This window comes from Triticum urartu, chromosome 2 (assembly GCF_003073215.2).
Source record: "Triticum urartu cultivar G1812 chromosome 2, Tu2.1, whole genome shotgun sequence".
In the NCBI taxonomy this organism is placed as follows: Eukaryota; Viridiplantae; Streptophyta; class Magnoliopsida; order Poales; family Poaceae; genus Triticum; species Triticum urartu.
The window spans coordinates 734134073-734152263 of record NC_053023.1 but is presented as its reverse complement, the minus strand read 5'-3'; the positions used below and the strand labels follow the sequence as shown (position 1 = coordinate 734152263).

Below are 18191 nucleotides of genomic sequence, written 5' to 3'. Positions count from 1 at the left end.
ATACTTCCTTTAGAATTGATGATATAGGAAGCAATGTGTTCAGGGAAATATACATGTGCTAATTTGTGCAGAAATATACCTTCTTCTAGCATCCATGCATTCCTAGTGTATAAAATTACAATTTGAGTACCATAACATCTGAGCAAACACATAACAAGCTGAGTGCCACGAAAAGGCATCATGACATGACCATACAGAAAAGTTGAACAGCTTCAGGGATGCTACCCCTGAAAATCGCTAAACAGGCAACCACCAAACACTACCCAACACAGTCTATCTATCTTCCCAACACAATAACGAAAAGGGACCAAGCAACGGCGACTTGAATCTTGCAGGAACCGAGGTCGCACACGCCGTGGCTCGTGCCGTAGTTCTCCGGCTTGAACTCAGCTGTACCCCGCGCAAGGAAACCGGACAGAGAGGCATCCACAGCAACCGTCAGTTTCTCTCTTAGATCTACAGATAGGCACCCCAGGCTTTACACTTTATGCTTCCGGCTCGTATGTTGTGTGGAATTGTGAGCGGATAACAATTTCACACAGGAAACAGCTATGACCATGATTACGCCAAGCTATTTAGGTGAGACTATAGAATACTCAAGCTTGCATGCCTGCAGGTCGACTCTAGAGGATCTTGACGCTGATGGTGGCCTCGACCGAGCGCGGCCGCAGCGCCACTTCGTACTCGAGCGTGCAGCGGTTGTGGGGGATGGACATGGAGAGCTTGCGTGCACAAGCATTCCCATCGCCGTAGTAGAAGACACCAAAAGCCAGCATTTCGTCCTCGGACTCCCCTTTTCCCTTCACTTTTAGCTGGAATTCGAACGTGATCGGATCGAGGAACACTACCCCGCGGGATGGGCCTGTTAACAGCAAGAATGGATCCTGCAACACAGGCATTACCTGGTGATTAATCAACTGACAGACTTGTAGAAATATGTCTTGTTGTTTCCAACAAGCAGAGATGCAACCAGCATATTATGCTAATCAAAGGTTGATCCAAAAGGATGTTTATTTGTTCGATTGCTTAGTTGTTCAAGGTTGAAATTAGATAAACATAGAGGTTGGTCAGCGTAAACATTGAATGAGAAGTACATCTACAATTGCACAGTAGATTAAGAGGCCAGGTAGTACTAGCAGCAGCAAGAGATTGTTGACAAAGCAGGTAAAAACAGAGAAAATTAGGTGGTACTCACGTTTTGCGTGAGGGTTTGGCAGTTATCCCTTGCGCACCTAAAGAGATAGTTGCGATTGCGATCCATCGAGTCTCTGGTGGCGACATAGCCATGGACATGCAGTGGCCACTTGAGACCATCTGTTGGGGCCCTGACCCTGATGGAGAAGATCTGCACGGTCTGTTCTCTGAAAAGGTATTCCGGGGTGGGCGGTTCGGATGTGTAGCACATGGGACCGATACCCGCTGCGAGAAGACAAATTAAGTTAGTGATGAATACTTGCTGTACAAATAAAGATACAGGTAGACACTTAGACAATGGTACTGGCATGTTATTGGAAAACAGTAACAGACAACACTAAGTAGCAGCATACACCAGAAAATAGATATGAATGTCATCCATGTTCTTATCTATGGCTGAGTTGGCTTTTCTATACATAAGTAATCAGTTATCGAAAACGGACCATACAGCCAGATGAATAGGAAAAGACTGGAACTAGGATCTTTACCAGCCTTGTTCCGTGTATGCAATCAGATGGAAAAGAAAAACAGGCATACAGTTTTAGTAACTATTGTCCCAGCAATTATGCAGTGCAAAGGTCTCTGATCAATGGTTTGGATTCGTGGCTGTGGCATCCAATCTAATCTAACAAGGGCAACAACAAAACAGCTTTAATTTGACCAGCGGTCCAGTTTCAGTAACTATGTTCCTAGGCTATCATAGCAATTTTATGCAGTGCAAAGGGTCTGTGGTCAATGGGTTGAATTTGTGGTTGTGGCATTGAATCTAGAGATCTAACAACAGCAACAACAAAACAGATTTAATCTCACCAGCACTCTAGTTTCAGTAACTATATATGATCCTAGCAATATGCAGTGCAAAGGGTCTGTGACCTACGCATAGGATTTGTGGCTGTGGCATGTAATCCAATCCAATGTAACAACATCAGCAACAAAATTGCTTCAATTTCCAGCGTCGATAGATCGGGTCATTCCCTTGTGTGATTGATCCTTACACTAACTGAACATGTAAGGCGTGGCACTAGAAAAATCAGGCGCAAGTAGAGGGTTTCTTCTCACTTCCGTCGTCGAAGGAGCCGAAATTGCCGGCCCATCTCCTCTCCCAGACCCGACGGTGCACGGCGATCGCGTCCTCCTCCTTGTAATCCCCCGCCACCGGCGCCGAGCTCCGGGCCGGAGGCGGCCGCTTTTCCCCGTCGCGGGGAGGCGGGCGCTTCCTCCTCAGGGCCGCCTTGCGCTTCACTTGACCCCTCTGCGACGGAGCGGCCGTGCGTTTGCCTTGCCGCCGCCGCCGACGACGACGGCGGCCTCCTCTTCCCCGGCCGCGGCCCCGCGGACTGGGCTTCCTAGCCCTGCCTCGCCGGCGCCTTCGATCCTCGGCTCCGCGAATCCGACGCGCTTCGTCTCCGTCCCCATCCCCACCTCCGCCGCGACGCCGCTCAGTCACAGCCCACCAGTCCGCCACCCTGCCAGGCTTCACACCCACGCTCACACAAATAGTCCGTGCGTGTCCGTTTGCGTTGCCTAACACGCGGACTTAAACTCAAAATTGGTCCGCTCGGTGTTCGTCTGTATGCATTTTCGATCCATATTTGCGTCTGATTTACGTTCACACAGGCATAAAACAGTCCAGACAGACACGCCACACGTCCACTCGGTGTCCGCCTCGGGCTCGCATGCCAGCCACCCAACTACCCACTCTGCCGAAGTGAATGCAAGCATGCCAGGGGGTCCGGCCTTATCCACTTCTAATTTGGCCACATAGCAGTGTCTAGATACCTTCGGAATCCTCGTCCTTTTTTAATGCAAGCATACCAGTGGGTCCGGCTGATGAAGCCATGTACCTAGGGTAGGGTCATGGACCTGTCCTAACTGCCCTACCAAGGACATCCCTAGAAGAAATCACCTTTCAATCGACTTAGAGGTGTTCCACTCGACAGATTCAAAGACACTCGACCACGAAGCTATCACTCGACCACGAAGCCAACCACTCGACTGCCAGGAGATCTAAAGTCACTCCACAAGCAAACGGTCGGTCATTAAGTAGCTTTTATGGTCATCATAGCACTTTATTAGAGGCGTTACCAGTAACGCCCAGCCTTAATGTACTTTAAACCCTGCATAACTGAGGGCCGGAGGGGTCTGGCGAACTCTATATAAGCCACCCCCCTCCTCAGTGTAAAGGGTTCGCACCCCTGTAACTCATACACACATAACCCAGTCGACCGCCTCCGGACTCCGAGACGTAGGGCTGTTACTTCCTCTGAGAAAGGCCTGAACTCGTAAGCCTCGTGTGCTTACAACTTCTCCATAGCTAAGATCTAGCCTATCCATACATACCCCCATACATTACTGTCAGAGTTAGAACCACGACAGTTGGCGCCCACCGTGGGGCTGGAGTCTTAGCGCCTAGTTGGAGAAGTTGCGATTTTTTCCGATCCCCTTGATCATGGTTTCGGGCGGAGTTTTGGTGGAGGGCCGCGAGATCCGTCTCGGCGCGCTCACGTTCATCGCCGACGACTCCGCTTAGCTTCAGGAGGCTCCACTTGACGTCGACGCGCTCCCTGTCCGCGGGGCGACGCACTTTCACGCATGCGTCCGTGGTGTCCTCCTGCGACAGCCGTCGACCCAGTATCGGTCGGCTCCTGTGGCATCCTCCCTCCCTGTCTCCCGCCGGCGCAAGCGCTCCGGTCGGTCGAGGCTTCAGATGTGGGTGAGGCATGCGGTGGCCCGCCAGTCGGCCACCCCACAAGTCGCGGCGATCGAGCCCGACGAATCCCTCTACGGCCTGTTCGACCCGTCGACTGGCTCCGCAGAGACCGCGTCCGAATGCGACAGCAGTGACCCAGCGGCGGAGGTTTTGGTAATCGATGGACCACGCAGTCCTCCCGGTTTTCCCCGCACCGACGGAGGCGCGGGCGGAGGCGACCCGTCACATCCCCATGAGGAGTATCTCCCCGAGCCTCTCACGTCGCTGCAGAGAGAGGAACTTCGTCGCCGGAACATGGATGCACTTCACACTCCTATCGTTGGAGAAACCCCCGAGGCCCGTGCCTTGGAGGACGCGCGCTTGGCTAACTTGGTTGAGCGCACTTGACTGGAGAACCTCCAGCGAGCACTCGACGAGCGAGCGCGTCAACGGGTTCCAGAATCCAGTCGACGTCAGCTCTTTCCGCCCCCGCAGGTATATCGAACTCCGATTCAGAATTTAGCAGCTGCAGCCCGTATAGCAGAGTGCCAGAGTCAATTCAGCCCTCCCAGTCAGAGGCTGGCAGAGGCCTGTTGCAGATCAGAGCATTACTCCGGGCAGCAGGAGACCAGAATTCCGCTGTTTCTCAGTCGCGGAACAGGATCCATAGCCGATCCATTGCAGCAGACACAGTACAGTCGGCTCACAGCCCAAGATCGCCCCCGAGGCGTGAGGGACGTGGAGACCGGCGTGATCAGCACAGGAACCGTGAGCAGTATGATCACCGATTCGATCGTGATGATCGACGTCGAGTGCTCACCCCTCCCCCGAGGAGTGGATCATATGTGCCTCGACAGCAGGATGACAGACGCCCTCATAGTGTTAGGCGGAGGATTCCAGTCGACCCCAGGGAACTAGGCTTTGATGCGAGATCCATTCTTGTTCAAGGTTTGGTCGACAGGAACAGAGCTCACCGAGAAGGCCATGACAGAGATGCGCCTACCAATAGCAGAGTACATGTTTCAGGGCAGGAGTGTTTCAGTCGAGCCATCAGAGCCGCTGTGATTCCTCCCAACTTCAGGTTGGCGACTGGAGTCAGTAAGTTCACCGGAGAGTCCAAGCCCGATACTTGGCTTGAAGACTACCGAGTGGCTGTCCAGATTGGCGGTGGCAATGATGAGGTAGCCATGAAGCACCTGCCTCTCATGTTAGAGGGCTCGGCCAGAGCGTGGCTGAATCAGTTAGCACCCAGCAGCATTTACACTTGGGAAGATCTCGCCCGAGTGTTTGTCACAACATTTGAAGGAACATGCAAGCGACCTGCAGGTCTTACGGAACTGCGGTCTTGCGTGCAGAAGCCGAATGAAACTCTGAGGGATTACATTCAGAGATGGATCACATTGCATCACACAGTTGAAAATGTACCAGATCATCAAGCAGTCTGTGCCTTTAAAGAAGGCGTCAAGTACAGAGAGTTGAATCTGAAATTCGGTCGAACCGGAGAGATGTCTCTGAATCGGATGATGGAGATTGCCACCAAGTACGCTAATGGTGAAGATGAGGATTGACTCTGGAGTGGCAAGCACAAGTCAGTCGCCCAGGAAACCGGAGGAGGAAATTCCAATCGGAAACAGAAGCGGAAAGCCGAGCCAGCTGCTCCTGGGGAGGCCCTGGCCGTAACCCAAGGAAAGTTTAAGGGGAAACCCAAGGGACCTTGGAACCCCAAGAAAGTTAAAGACCAAGATGGAAATGATGTGTTGGATCTGCCGTGTCACATCCACACCAAGAAAGATGAAGAGGGTAAACTCATTTACCCGAAACATACCACTCGACAGTGTCGGCTCTTGATCCAGCAGTTCCAGGGCAAACAGTCCAAAGATAAAGATAAAGAGTCGGATAAAGTTGAGGACAAAGAAGATAGTGATGGATACCCCCAGGTCAATTCCACCCTGATGATTTTTGCTGATGTTGAAAGCAAAAGCCGACTGAAAGTTATCAACCGTGAGGTGAATATGGTTGCTCCGGCAACACCCAGTTATCTGAAGTGGTCTCAGACTGCCATCACATTCGACCAGTCCGATCACCCCACGCACATTGCCACCCTTGGGAGTCAAGCTTTGGTGGTCGACCCAGTTGTCGAAGGCACTCGACTGACCAAAGTCCTGATGGATGGTGGCAGTGGTTTGAATATACTGTATGCAGAAACGTTGAAAGGGATGGGCATTCCGATGTCCAAACTCAGTTCCAGCAACATGAGCTTCCACGGAGTCATTCCTGGGAAGAAGGCTGAGTCACTCGGCCAAATTGCTCTTTATGTGGTTTTCGATGATTCCAAGAATTACCGCAAAGAAAAGTTGACATTCGAGGTTGTGGATTTTCAGAGTGCTTATCACGCCATATTGGGCAGGCCAGCTTATGCACGCTTCATGGCTCGACCATGTTATGTGTATCTCAAATTGAAAATGCCCGGTCCCAGAGGTGTGATCACTGTTACGGGCAATCGGAAGAAGGCAGAAGAGTGTTTTCAGAAAGGTTCAAAGATTGCAGATGCTCAGATGGCAGTGGTCGAGCTGCAGGAGTATCAGAAGACTGCAGATCCGAGTGATTTGTTACGAGCCAAGAAGCCCGCTTCAGAATCCGCTTTTCAGTCGTCTGGTGAAACGAAGCCGGTTCATATTCACCCGACCGATCCCAATGCTGCTCCGACTCATATCTCAACAACACTCGACTCCAAATAGGAAGAAGCACTCATCCAGTTCCTCCGTGAGAACTGGGACATCTTCGCATGGAAGCCTTCTGACATGCCAGGTGTTCCCAGGGGGCTGGCTGAGCACCGCCTACGAGTCGACCCAAAAGTGAAACCTGTCAAAGAACATCTCCGACGGTCCGCCATCCAGAAGAGAAAGGCTATTGGCGAGGAGGTGGCTCGGCTCTTAGCAGCGGAGTTCATCCGAGAGATTTACCACTCCGAGTGGCTCGCCAACGTGGTCATGGTCCCCAAGAAGGACAAGTCACTTCGCATGTGCATTGACTTTAAGCATATCAATCGGGCCTGCCCGAAAGATCATTTTCCTCTCCCCGCATCGATCAGATAGTCGACTCGACTGCAGGGTGTGAGCGATTGTCTTTTTTAGACGCCTATTCCGGGTACCATCAGATCCGTCTGTACGGGCCTGACGAGATCAAAACATCTTTCATCACTCCATTCGGGTGCTTCTGTTATGTTACCATGCCATTCGGCCTCAAGAATGCCGGAGCCACGTTCATGAGGATGATTCAGAAGTGTTTGCTCACTCAAATCAGTCGGAATGTGGAAGCATACATGGATGATATTGTGGTCAAGTCACGGAAGGGTTCCGACCTGCTGACTGACCTTGCTGAAACCTTTGCCAACCTCAGGAGGTATGATATCAAGCTCAATCCATCAAAGTGCACATTCGGAGTTCCCGGTGGAAAGTTACTCGGTTTTCTCGTTTCTGAACGGGGAATCGATGCCAATCCTGAAAAGGTTGGGACTATACTCCGGATGAAACGTCCTGTGCACGTGCACGACGTCCAGAAGCTTACAGGTTGCTTGGCCGCTCTAAGTCGGTTCATCTCTCGTCTCGGTGAAAAGGCGTTGCCTCTTTACCGACTGATGAAGAAGTCTGACAAGTTCGAGTGGACTCCAGAAGCTGATGCAGCGTTTGCAGAGCTCAAAGCTCTGCTCTCCACCCAGTCGGTGCTTGCTGCCCCAATCAGCAAGGAGCCTTTGCTGCTTTACATTGCAGCCACGGGACAAGTCGTCAGTACAGTACTTACGGTCGAGCGGGAAGAAGAAGGAAAGGCCTTCAAGGTTCAGCGCCCAGTATATTATGTTTCTGAAGTTTTGACTCCATCAAAGCAAAGATATCCTCATTACTAGAAGCTTGTATATGGGATTTATATGACCACGAAGAAGGTTGCACATTACTTCTCTGACCATTCCATCACAGTCGTCATCGACGCTCCATTGTCAGAGATTTTGCACAACAGAGATGCAACTGGTCGATTGGCAAAATGGGCGATTGAACTCCTTCCCCTAGATATCAAGTTTGAGGCAAAGAAGGCTATCAAGTCCCAAGCAATAGCAGATTTCGTCGCCGAGTGGATCGAACAGCAACTACCGACTCAAATTCACTCGGAGCACTGGACCATGTTCTTCGATGGGTCTAAGATGCTGAATGGTTCCGGTGCTGGGGTAGTATTGGTTTCCCCCCGAGGAGATAAGCTCAGATATGTTCTCCGGATCCACTTCGATTCCTCCAATAACGAAGCAGAATATGAAGCACTTTTGTATGGGTTGCGCATGGCCATTTCACTCGGCGTCCGTCGCCTCATGGTCTATGGCGACTCAGATTTGGTGGTTAATCAGGTGATGAAGGAGTGGGACGTCAGAAGTCCAGCCATGACTGGTTATTGCAATGCAGTGAGAAAGTTAGAGAAGAAATTCGAGGGGTTAGAGCTTCATCACATACCCCGACTGAAAAATCAAGCAGCTGATGATTTGGCAAAAATAGGTTCCAAGAGAGAAGCCATTCCCAGCAATGTGTTTTTGGAACACATCCACTCGCTGTCAGTTCAAGAAGATCCTTTTACTGATGAAACCCTGCAGCCAAAGAGTGCATGGATCCGACTGAAGTCGAAATTCCAGCAGTGGTCGACCTAATCATGGAAGTCTTGGTAATCACACACGACTGGACGGTACCGTACATCACGTATATCCTAAGGAAAGAACTCCCGGAGGACGAGGAAGAGGCTCGACAGATCGTCCGTCGATCCAAAGCCTTTACAGTCATAAAGGGACAGTTGTATAGAGAAAGCGCGACCGGAGTCAGTCAGAAGTGTATAACACCAGAAGAAGGTCAAATAATCCTTGATGATATCCACTCGGGGACCTGTGGTCACCATGCGTCCTCTCGGACCATCGTGGCTAAAGCATACCGAGCGGGATTTTACTGGCCAAGAGCAAATGAAATGGCGAAAGAGATAGTCGACAAGTGCGAAGGATGCCAGTTCTACTCCAATATGTCGCACAAACCTGCATCAGCCCTGAAGACCATTCCACTTGTCTGGCCCTTCGCTGTTTGGGGATTGGATATGGTTGGACCGCTGAGAACGGGCAGGAGCGGTTTCACACATGTACTAGTGGCAGTCGACAAGTTCACCAAATGGATTGAAGCTAAGCCTATCAAGAATCTTGATGCTTGCACTGCTATCAGTTTCATCAGAGAGTTGATATTCAGATATGGAGTTCCACATAGAATCATCACTGACAATGGGTCAAACTTTGATTTAGACAAGTTCAGAGCTTTTTGCGCCTCTCAAGGCACACGAGTCGACTACGCTTCAGTCGCTCACCCCCAGTCGAATGGACAAGCGGAGAGAGCAAACGGCTTAATTCTCAAAGGACTGAAACCCCGACTGATGCGCGATCTCAAGCACGCAACAGGTGCATGGGTCGACGAGCTTCCATCAGTTCTTTGGGGATTGAGGACTACCCCGAATCGGTCGACTGGAAGAACCCCGTTCTTTCTGGTCTACGGAGCGGAGGCAGTCTTGCCGAGTGATCTGCTTCACAATGCACCTCGAGTCGAGCTCTACTCTGAAGAAGAAGCAGAACAAGCCCGGCAAGACGCAGTCGACCTCCTGGAAGAAGAAAGAGAAATGGCTATGATTCGATCGACCATTTATCAGCAAGACTTGCGTCGATTCCATGCCAGAAATGTGAAGAGTCGAGCCTTCCAAGAAGGAGATTTGGTCCTCCGAGTGGATCAACAAAAGCCACACAAGCTCGCTCCTACTTGGGAAGGTCCCTTCATCGTTACCAGAGTCCTCCACAATGGAGCGTATCACCTTTACAATGTCGATCGCCAGATTGATGAGCCACGAGCTTGGAATGCGGAGTTGCTCCGCCCCTTTTATACTTGAATTCTCACTCGGATGAGATGTAATAAGAAAAACTTCCGTAGTTTATTTATCAAAGACAAGAGCGTTATAATTTTCCCAGTGATTATTATTGTTTTTGTTTGCGTGAGAAATCCCCCAGTGGGTGGCTTAGCTGCGAATCCGCTTCGCCTAAGTTTGTAAAAAAAATTCCTACCGAGTGATGAGCCAGCCTCTCACTCGGAGGCTTAGCTGCGAACCTGTTTCGCCTAAGTGTTTGAAAATCCTACTGAGTGATGAGCCAGCCTCTCACTCGGAGGCTTAGCTGCGAACCTGTTTCGCGTAAGTGTTTTAAAATCCTACCGAGTTATGAGCCAGCCTCTCACTCGGAGGCTTAGCTGCGAACCTGTTTCGCCTAAGTATTTGAAAATCCTACCGAGTGGTGAGCCAGCCTCCCACTCGGGGGCTTAGCTGCAGTCCAGTACTCGCCTAAGTATTTGAAAATCCTACCGAGTGGAGAGCCAGCCTCCCACTCGGGGGCTTAGCTGCAGTCCAGTACTCACCTAAGTGTTTAAAATCCTACCGAGTGGAGAGCAAACCTCTCACTCGGGGGCTTAGCTGCAGTCCAGTACTCGCCTAAGTGTTTAAAATCCTACCGAGTGGAGAGCAAACCTCCCACTCGGGGGCTTAGCTGCAGTCCAGTACTCGCCTAAGTGTTTAAAATCCCACCGAGTGGAGAGCAAACCTCCCACTCGGAGGTTTAGCTGCAGTCCAGTACTCGCCTAAGTGTTTAAAATCCTACCGAGTGGAGAGCAAACCTCCCACTCGGGGGCTTAGCTGCAGTCCGGTACTCGCCTAAGTGCTTAAAATCCTACCAAGTGGAGAGCAAACCTCCCACTCGGGGGCTTAGCTGCAGTCCAGTACTCGCCTAAGTGTTTAAAATCCTACCGAGCGGAGAGCAAACCTCCCACTCGGGGGCTTAGCTGCAGTCCAGTACTCGCCTAAGTGTTTAAAATCCTACCGAGTGGAGAGCAAACCTCCCACTCGGGGGCTTAGCTGCAGTCCAGTACTCGCCTAAGTGCTTAAAATCCTACCGAGTGGAGAGCAAACCTCCCACTCGGGGGCTTAGCTGCAGTCCAGTACTCGCCTAAGTGTTTAAAATCCTACCAAGTGGAGAGCAAACTGTTGGGGAACGTTGCAGAAAATAAAAAATTTCCTACGGTTTCACCAAGATCCATCTATGAGTTCATCTAGCAACGAGTATTCAGATTGCATCTACATACCTTTGTAGATCGCGAGCGGAAGCGTTCAAAGAACGGGGATGGGGGAGTCGTACTCGACATGATCCAAATCACCGGAGATCCTAGCGCCGAACGGACGGCACCTCCGCGTTCAACACACGTACAGTCAGCGTGACGTCTCCTCCTTCTTGATCCAGCAAGGGGGAAGGAGAGGTTGAGGAAGATGGCTCCAGCAGCAGCACGACGACGTGGTGGTGGTGGAGCAGCAGTACTCCGGCAGGGCTTCGCCAAGCTCGTGACGGAGGAGGAGAGGTGTTGGGGAGGGGAGGGGCTGCGCCTTGGATGTGTCCAGCAGCCCTCCCCTCGCCCCTCTATTTATAGGGGAAGGGAGAAGGGGGGCCGGCCCCTCTAGATGAGATCTAGAGGGGGGCGGCGGCCAAGGGGAGGGGGCTTGCCCCCCAAGCAAGGGGGGCGCCCCCCTCAGGGTTTCCCCCAACCCTAGGCGCATGGGCCCTAGGGGGAGTGGCGCCCCAGACCACTTTGGGCTGGATCCCTTCCTCATACAACCCATAAGGCCCTCCGGGAGAGGTGGCCCCTCCCGGTGGACCCCCGGAACCCCTCCGGTGGCCCCGGTACAATACCGATATGCCCCCAAACCTTTCCTGTGACCGTATGACAACTTCCCATATATAAATCTTTACCTCCAGACTATTCGGGAACTCCTCGTGACGTCCGAGATCTCATCCGGGACTCCGAACAACATTCGGTAATCACATATAAGTCTTCCTAATAACCCTAGCGTCACCGAACCTTAAGTGTGTAGACCCTACGGGTTCGGGAGACACGCAGACATGACCGAGACGACTCTCCGGTCAATAACCAACAGCGGGATCTGTATACCCATGTTGGCTCCCACATGCTCCTCGATGATCTCATCGGATGAACCATGATGTCGAGGATTCAATCAACCCCGTATACAATTCCCTTTGTCAATCGGCATGTTACTTGCCCGAGATTCGATCGTCGGTATCCCAATACCTCGTTCAATCTTGTTACCGGCAAGTCACTTTACTCATACCGTAATGCATGATCCCGTGATCAAACACTTTGATCACATTGAGCACATTATGATGATGCATTACCGAGTGGGCCCAGTGATACCTCTCCGTCATACGGAGTGACAAATCCCAGTCTCGATCCGTGTCAACCCAACAGATACTTTCGGAGATACCCGTAGTATACCTTTATAGTCACCCAGTTACGTTGTGACGTTTGGCATACCCAAAGCACTCCTACGGTATCCGGGAGTTACACGATCTCATGGTCTAAGGAAAAGATACTTGACATTGGAAAAGCTCTAGCAAACGAACTATACGATCTTTGTGCTATGCTTAGGATTGGGTCTTGTCCATCACATCATTCTCCTAATGATGTGATCTCGTTATCAATGACATCCAATGTCCATAGTCAGGAAACCATGACTATCTGTTGATCAACGAGCTAGTCAACTAGAGGCTTACTAGGGACATGTTGGTGTCTATATATTCACACATGCATTACGATTTCCGGATAACACAATTATAGCATGAATAAAAGACAATTATCATGAACAAGCAAATATAATAATAATGCTTTTATTATTGCCTCTAGGGCATATTTCCAACAGTCTCCCACTTGCACTAGAGTCAATAATCTAGTTACATTGTGATGAATCGAACACCCATAGAGTTCTGGTGTTGATCATGTTTTGCTCTAGGGAGAGGTTTAGTCAACGGATCTGCGACATTCAGATCCATATGCACTTTGCAAATTTCTATGTCTCCATCTTGAACATTTTCACGAATGGAGTTGAAGCGACGCTTGATGTGCCTGGTCTTCTTGTGAAACCCGGGCTCCTTGGCAAGTGCAATAGCTCCAGTGTTGTCACAGAAGAGTTTGATCGGCCCCGACGCATTGGGTATGACTCCTAGGTCGGTGATGAACTCCTTCACCCAAATTGCTTCATGCGCTGCCTCCGAGGCTGCCATGTACTCCGCTTCACATGTAGATCCCGCCACGACGCTCTGCTTGCAGCTGCACCAGCTTACTGCTCCACCATTCAACATATACACGTATCCGGTTTGTGACTTAGAGTCATCCAGATCTGTGTCGAAGCTAGCGTCGACGTAACCCTTTACGACGAGCTCTTCATCACCTCCATAAACGAGAAACATGTCCTTAGTCCTTTTCAGGTACTTCAGGATATTCTTGACCGCTGTCCAGTGTTCCTTGCCGGGATTACTTTGGTACCTTCCTACCAAACTTACGGCAAGGTTTACATCAGGTCTGGTGCACAGCATGGCATACATAATAGACCCTATGGCTGAGGCATAGGGGATGACACTCATCTCTTCTATATCTTCTGCCGTGATCGGGCATTGAGTTGAGCTTAATTTCACACCTTGCAACACAGGCAAGAACCCCTTCTTGGACTGATCCATATTGAACTTCTTCAATATCTTTTCAAGGTATGTGCTTTGTGAAAGACCTATGAGGCGTCTTGATCTATCTCTATAGATCTTGATGCCTAATATATAAGCAGCTTCTCCAAGGTCCTTCATTGAAAAACTCTTATTCAAGTAGGCCTTAATGTTGTCCAAAAGTTCTATATCATTTCCCATCAAAAGTATGTCATCTACATATAATATGAGAAATGCTACAGAGCTCCCACTCACTTTCTTGTAAACGCAGGCTTCTCCGTAAGTCTGCATAAACCCAAACGCCTTGATCATCTCATCAAAGCGAATCTTCCAACTCCGAGATGCTTGCACCAGCCCATAAATGGATCGCTGGAGCTTGCATACCTTGTTAGCATTCTTAGGGTCGACAAAACCTTCCGGCTGCATCATATACAGTTCTTCCTTAAGATAACCGTTAAGGAATGCCGTTTTGACGTCCATTTGCCATATCTCATAATCATAGGAAGGCGGATCTGCAGTCGACGATGAAGGCCGGACGCTCGTGAGAGGCACAGCGAAGGACACAGAAGTCCGAGTGGTATTACCACCCTCTTGAACTATGGCCTCAGGCGCTGATGTGGTTTGTGGGGTCTTGCCAGCCGACGCCCTCCTATTCCTCCTCGCCCTCAGCGGCACTTCGTCATCATCATCAGGGAGGTCGATGATGTGAGGAGGAGCTATAAGAAAAATCCGAAGTTAAAGATGAAAAATCCAATCGACCGGAAGAGACCGTCAGTCGACCAAAAGTGGAACATCAGAAATTGTACCAGGATTGGAGGTAACAGCATCTTCCATCTCCTGGTCATCATCCTTGGCAGAAATCTCAGAGGTAGCAGCACTGCAAGTTTCGAAAACCAATCGATCTATTCAATGAATCGACCAAGAGTCCATCCATGTTCAACAAAAGAAAACAAGTTCTATTGTTACCCGGAAATGGTGGGAACAGTCATCTTCATCTTAGGCAGGGCCTTTGGCGGTTTTGACGGCGTCGCTCGTGGATGCTTGGGAGCTTTTTCTGCCGGTGCTGGGGAAGAAGTCCGAGGGCGCTTTGACGACTGCCCAACAAGCATAGTCACCTTGCCACGTTCGCGCGAAGGATCGTGTGTGAGCTTGGATCGCCTCTCCGAGCGGGGAGGTTCAACCTCTTCCTCCTCCTCGTCACTGGAGTCGTCGTCATCATCCCCCTCCCCTTCACCGTCAGATTGCCACTCTTCTCCACTTTCGCCGCCGCTCGCCTCCCCCTCCTCGGCCTGCTCCTGTGCTCCGTTGGGCATTGAGTACATCTCAGTAATGACCTGGAAGACAGCAAACAAGACAAGAGTAAATCGACTGAATCAAAGAGAACAAAATGAAGAAAGCAAGGCTACAGTCAGAGATGCAAGATCAGACCTTGTCTACTTCGTATGATTGGTCGAGTGGAAGAATCCTCCTGGCTCCTCGGGGGTTGTCCTTGTTCCCTGTGATACTCGACAGCCACCCTTCCAGCATCTCGTCAGTGACCTCCTCCGGGTGAATCCGAGTGGTGTCTTCGAGACCCGAATACATCCACATCGGGTGGTCACGAGCTTGGAGTGGTTGGATGCGCCTCCGGAGGAAGACTTCTAACAAGTCCATGCCGGTCACCCCATCGCGGACAAGCTGAACCACTCGATCGACCAGCACTTTGACTTGCACCCTTTCTTCTGGCGTCACTTTCAGAGAGGAAGGTTTTTCTGCTCGGTTCAGGGAGAAAGGGGGAAGCCCGGTCGACTGTCCTAGGGTCACCTGGTCTTTACAGTAAAACCAGGTCGACTGCCACCCGCGGACCGACTCGGGAAAAGTGATGGACGAAAAAGAGCTTTTACCCCTCATTTGGATTGCCAGGCCCCCGCACAACTGGATCACTTGCGTCCTTTCATCACTCGACTTGGCTTTCTTAACCGACTGGGAACGACAAGTGAAAATGTGCTTGAAGAGCCCCCAATGGGGGCGACAACCCAAGAAATTCTCGCACAAGGAAACAAAGGTAGCAAGGTACACAATAGAATTTGGAGTAAAGTGATGGAGCTGCGCTCCGAAGAAGTTCAAGAAACTCTGGAAGAAGGGATGAGGAGGCAGAGGAAATCCGCGATCAATGTGGGTAATGAGGAGGATGCACTCACCCTCACGAGGCTGGGTTCGATCTCGCTCCCCGGGAGATGCGCAGATTCATGGACAATGAATCCCCCCTCAACCAGATCATCAAGGTCATCTTGCCGAATCGCCGAAGGCATCCAATCGCCCTGGATCCAGTCCTTGGGCAGAGCGGACCTCGAAGAAGATCCGCCCCGACCGGACTTCTTCGCTTTCCCCTGCGCCGTCGCATTCTTCGCGCGCTCCAGAGCCGCCATCTTCTCCTTCACCATCGTCGCGGGTGAAGCTCGAACGGGCCGGCAGCACCGAGGCGAGAGAGGAGGTGGCGGAAGATTTTGCGAAGGAAGGGAAAAGTGAAGGCGCACTGTTCAAAAGCCCTGGGCCGGTAGCTTATATGGGGTCGCTTCCGAGTGACTGACCAGTGGGCCCAGGCAATCCTGCCAAATCCCGCAATAGTCGCACGCGCGATACGTGGCGAAAAAGGTGGCGCGGAGATCGAGGAGGCTCCGTTCTATCCCATCCAATTACTGCGGCCGCCTCCGTCCCGCGCGCTTCCCGAAATTCGAATCCCGCGAAATCCGCGGGCAGCAGAACAACTCGTCAGATGGAGGATCCCTCCCACGCAACCACTCGGGAGTCTTCAAGTAAAAGGATTCACTCGACTAAAGAAAACTAAGAATGGATCAAGGCGACTGAAAGAAGTTGATGACATCATCCATGACAATTGATCCAAAACAAGACGTTCGCATAGCACGAAGAATGGATCGGAAGGATTCCCAACTCCTTCCCCACTCAAACCTCGATCCATTCGGGGCCTAATGATGAAGCCATGTACCTAGGGTAGGGTCATGGACCTGTCCTAACTGCCCTACCCAAGGACATTCCTAGAAGAAATCACCTTTCAATCGACTTGGAGGTGTTCCACTCGACAGATTCAAAGACACTCGACCACGAAGCTATCACCCGACCACGAAGCCAACCACTCGACTGCCAGGAGATCTAAAGTCACTCCACACGCAAACGGTCGGTCATTAAGTAGATTTTATGGTCATCATAGCACTTTATTAGAGGCGTTACCAGTAACGCCCAGCCTTAATGTACTTTAAACCCTGCATAACTGAGGGCCAGAGGGGTCTGGCGAACTCTATATAAGCCACCCCCCTCCTCAGTGTAAAGGGTTCGCACCCCTGTAACTCATACACACATAATCCAGTCGACCGCCTCCGGGCTCCGAGACGTAGGGTTGTTACTTCCTCTGAGAAGGGCCTGAACTCGTAAACCTCGTGTGCTTACAACTGCTCCATAGCTAAGATCTAGCCTATCCATACATACCCCCCTACATTACTGTCAGAGTTAGAACCACGACACCGGCCTCATCCACTTCTCCCATCTACATCTGGTCACCCTCACTCACTTGCCGGCAACAGAAAAACCTAGCTACTCGTGCGTCCGCCATGGGTTTCTTCAACAACAAAGGCAACAGTAAGGGCAAGCTCGACGTCGGCGCTAGCTCATCCCATGCACCGCCGCCTTCGCGATGGTGCCGTCTGTGGGGAGGGTTCGCCGGCGACAGAAAACCCTAGCTACCTGCGCATCTGCCATGGGTTTCTTCAACAACAAAGGCAAGGGCAAGGGGCAAGCTCGACATCGGCACCGGCTCATCCCGCGCGCCACCACCTTCGCAATGTTGCCGTCTGCGGGGAGGGTTTGCCGACCATTGGACCGGCTCTACATCCCGGTGCACCGCACACCATACCACTGGTATTACCGTGTGCCGCTGTCACGACCCACTGGTATTTCCAACACTCTTTTTTTTACGTACAACTTTTATTCCTTGGTAGGAAGCGACAATGTTTGAAATCTCATCCGACCGTCTTTTTATCATTGGTTGGAAGATTGGATTGGATTCTAAGGAGAACTAATTGGATGTCATAGAACGAATGGGGCACTACGTTGGATACCCACTGCTAGCCTAGCGAAGATTTGTCTGTTTGTTGAAAGTGGAAAGGAGTCATATTTGAATCAGAAAGTTGGCAACCATTATATACATATTTTTTTAAAAATCTCACGAACATATTATTGGAATGTGTGAAATTTTTCACAAACATTTGTTTGAATTGTACAAAACACTTGTCTAAACTATGAAAACATTTTGTTACATTGTATAAACTTTTTTCTAAAATGTGATGAAGATATTTTTGAAACATGAGAACACTGTTTTTTGAATGGCATGAAACATTTTTTTAAAATTTCACAAAAACTTTTCGAAAATGTCATGAATATTTTTTTTCCGAACGCGTCAGCATTTTTTAAATGTCACAATTTTTTTCCTTTGAACGCTATCATTTTTTTCCAAAACATTGTATGAATAAAATTTTACACTGCATGTTTTAAAGAAAACTATGTAATGTAATGAAGGAAATATATATATTTAAAATACATAGAAATAAAAATAGAAAAAGAAACAAACTGACGAACCGACAAATGAAGGAGCGCATTACTGAGCCGACCCAGTAACTCCTTCACCTATCGCCCACGGCCCACCGGCCCCGT

The 18191-nt window shown here is 50.3% G+C and overlaps 1 protein-coding gene across 1 annotated transcript; it reads right to left on the bottom strand.

Annotated features, from left to right (window-relative positions):
- Positions 1–623: 623 nt before the first annotated feature.
- On the bottom strand, positions 624–2785 carry LOC125538357. The gene is made up of 3 exons (XM_048701617.1): positions 2254–2785; positions 1196–1419; positions 624–884 (listed from the first exon to the last, which is right to left on the bottom strand). Exons 2-3 carry the CDS (start codon positions 1403–1405, stop codon positions 624–626), a joined length of 471 nt encoding a protein of 156 aa, XP_048557574.1. The 5' UTR covers positions 1406–1419; positions 2254–2785.
- Positions 2786–18191: the final 15406 nt, after the last annotated feature.

What these genes read in the sequence shown, in the direction of transcription:
- LOC125538357 (XM_048701617.1), bottom strand. Translation starts at nt 1,405, where the DNA reads ATGTGCTACACATCCGAACCGCCCACCCCGGAATACCTTTTCAGAGAA. An exon ending in GCCAAACCCTCACGCAAAAC is followed by an intron (nt 885 to 1,195) that starts GTGAGTACCACC and finishes CCTGTGTTGCAG; the next exon opens with GATCCATTCTTGCTGTTAAC.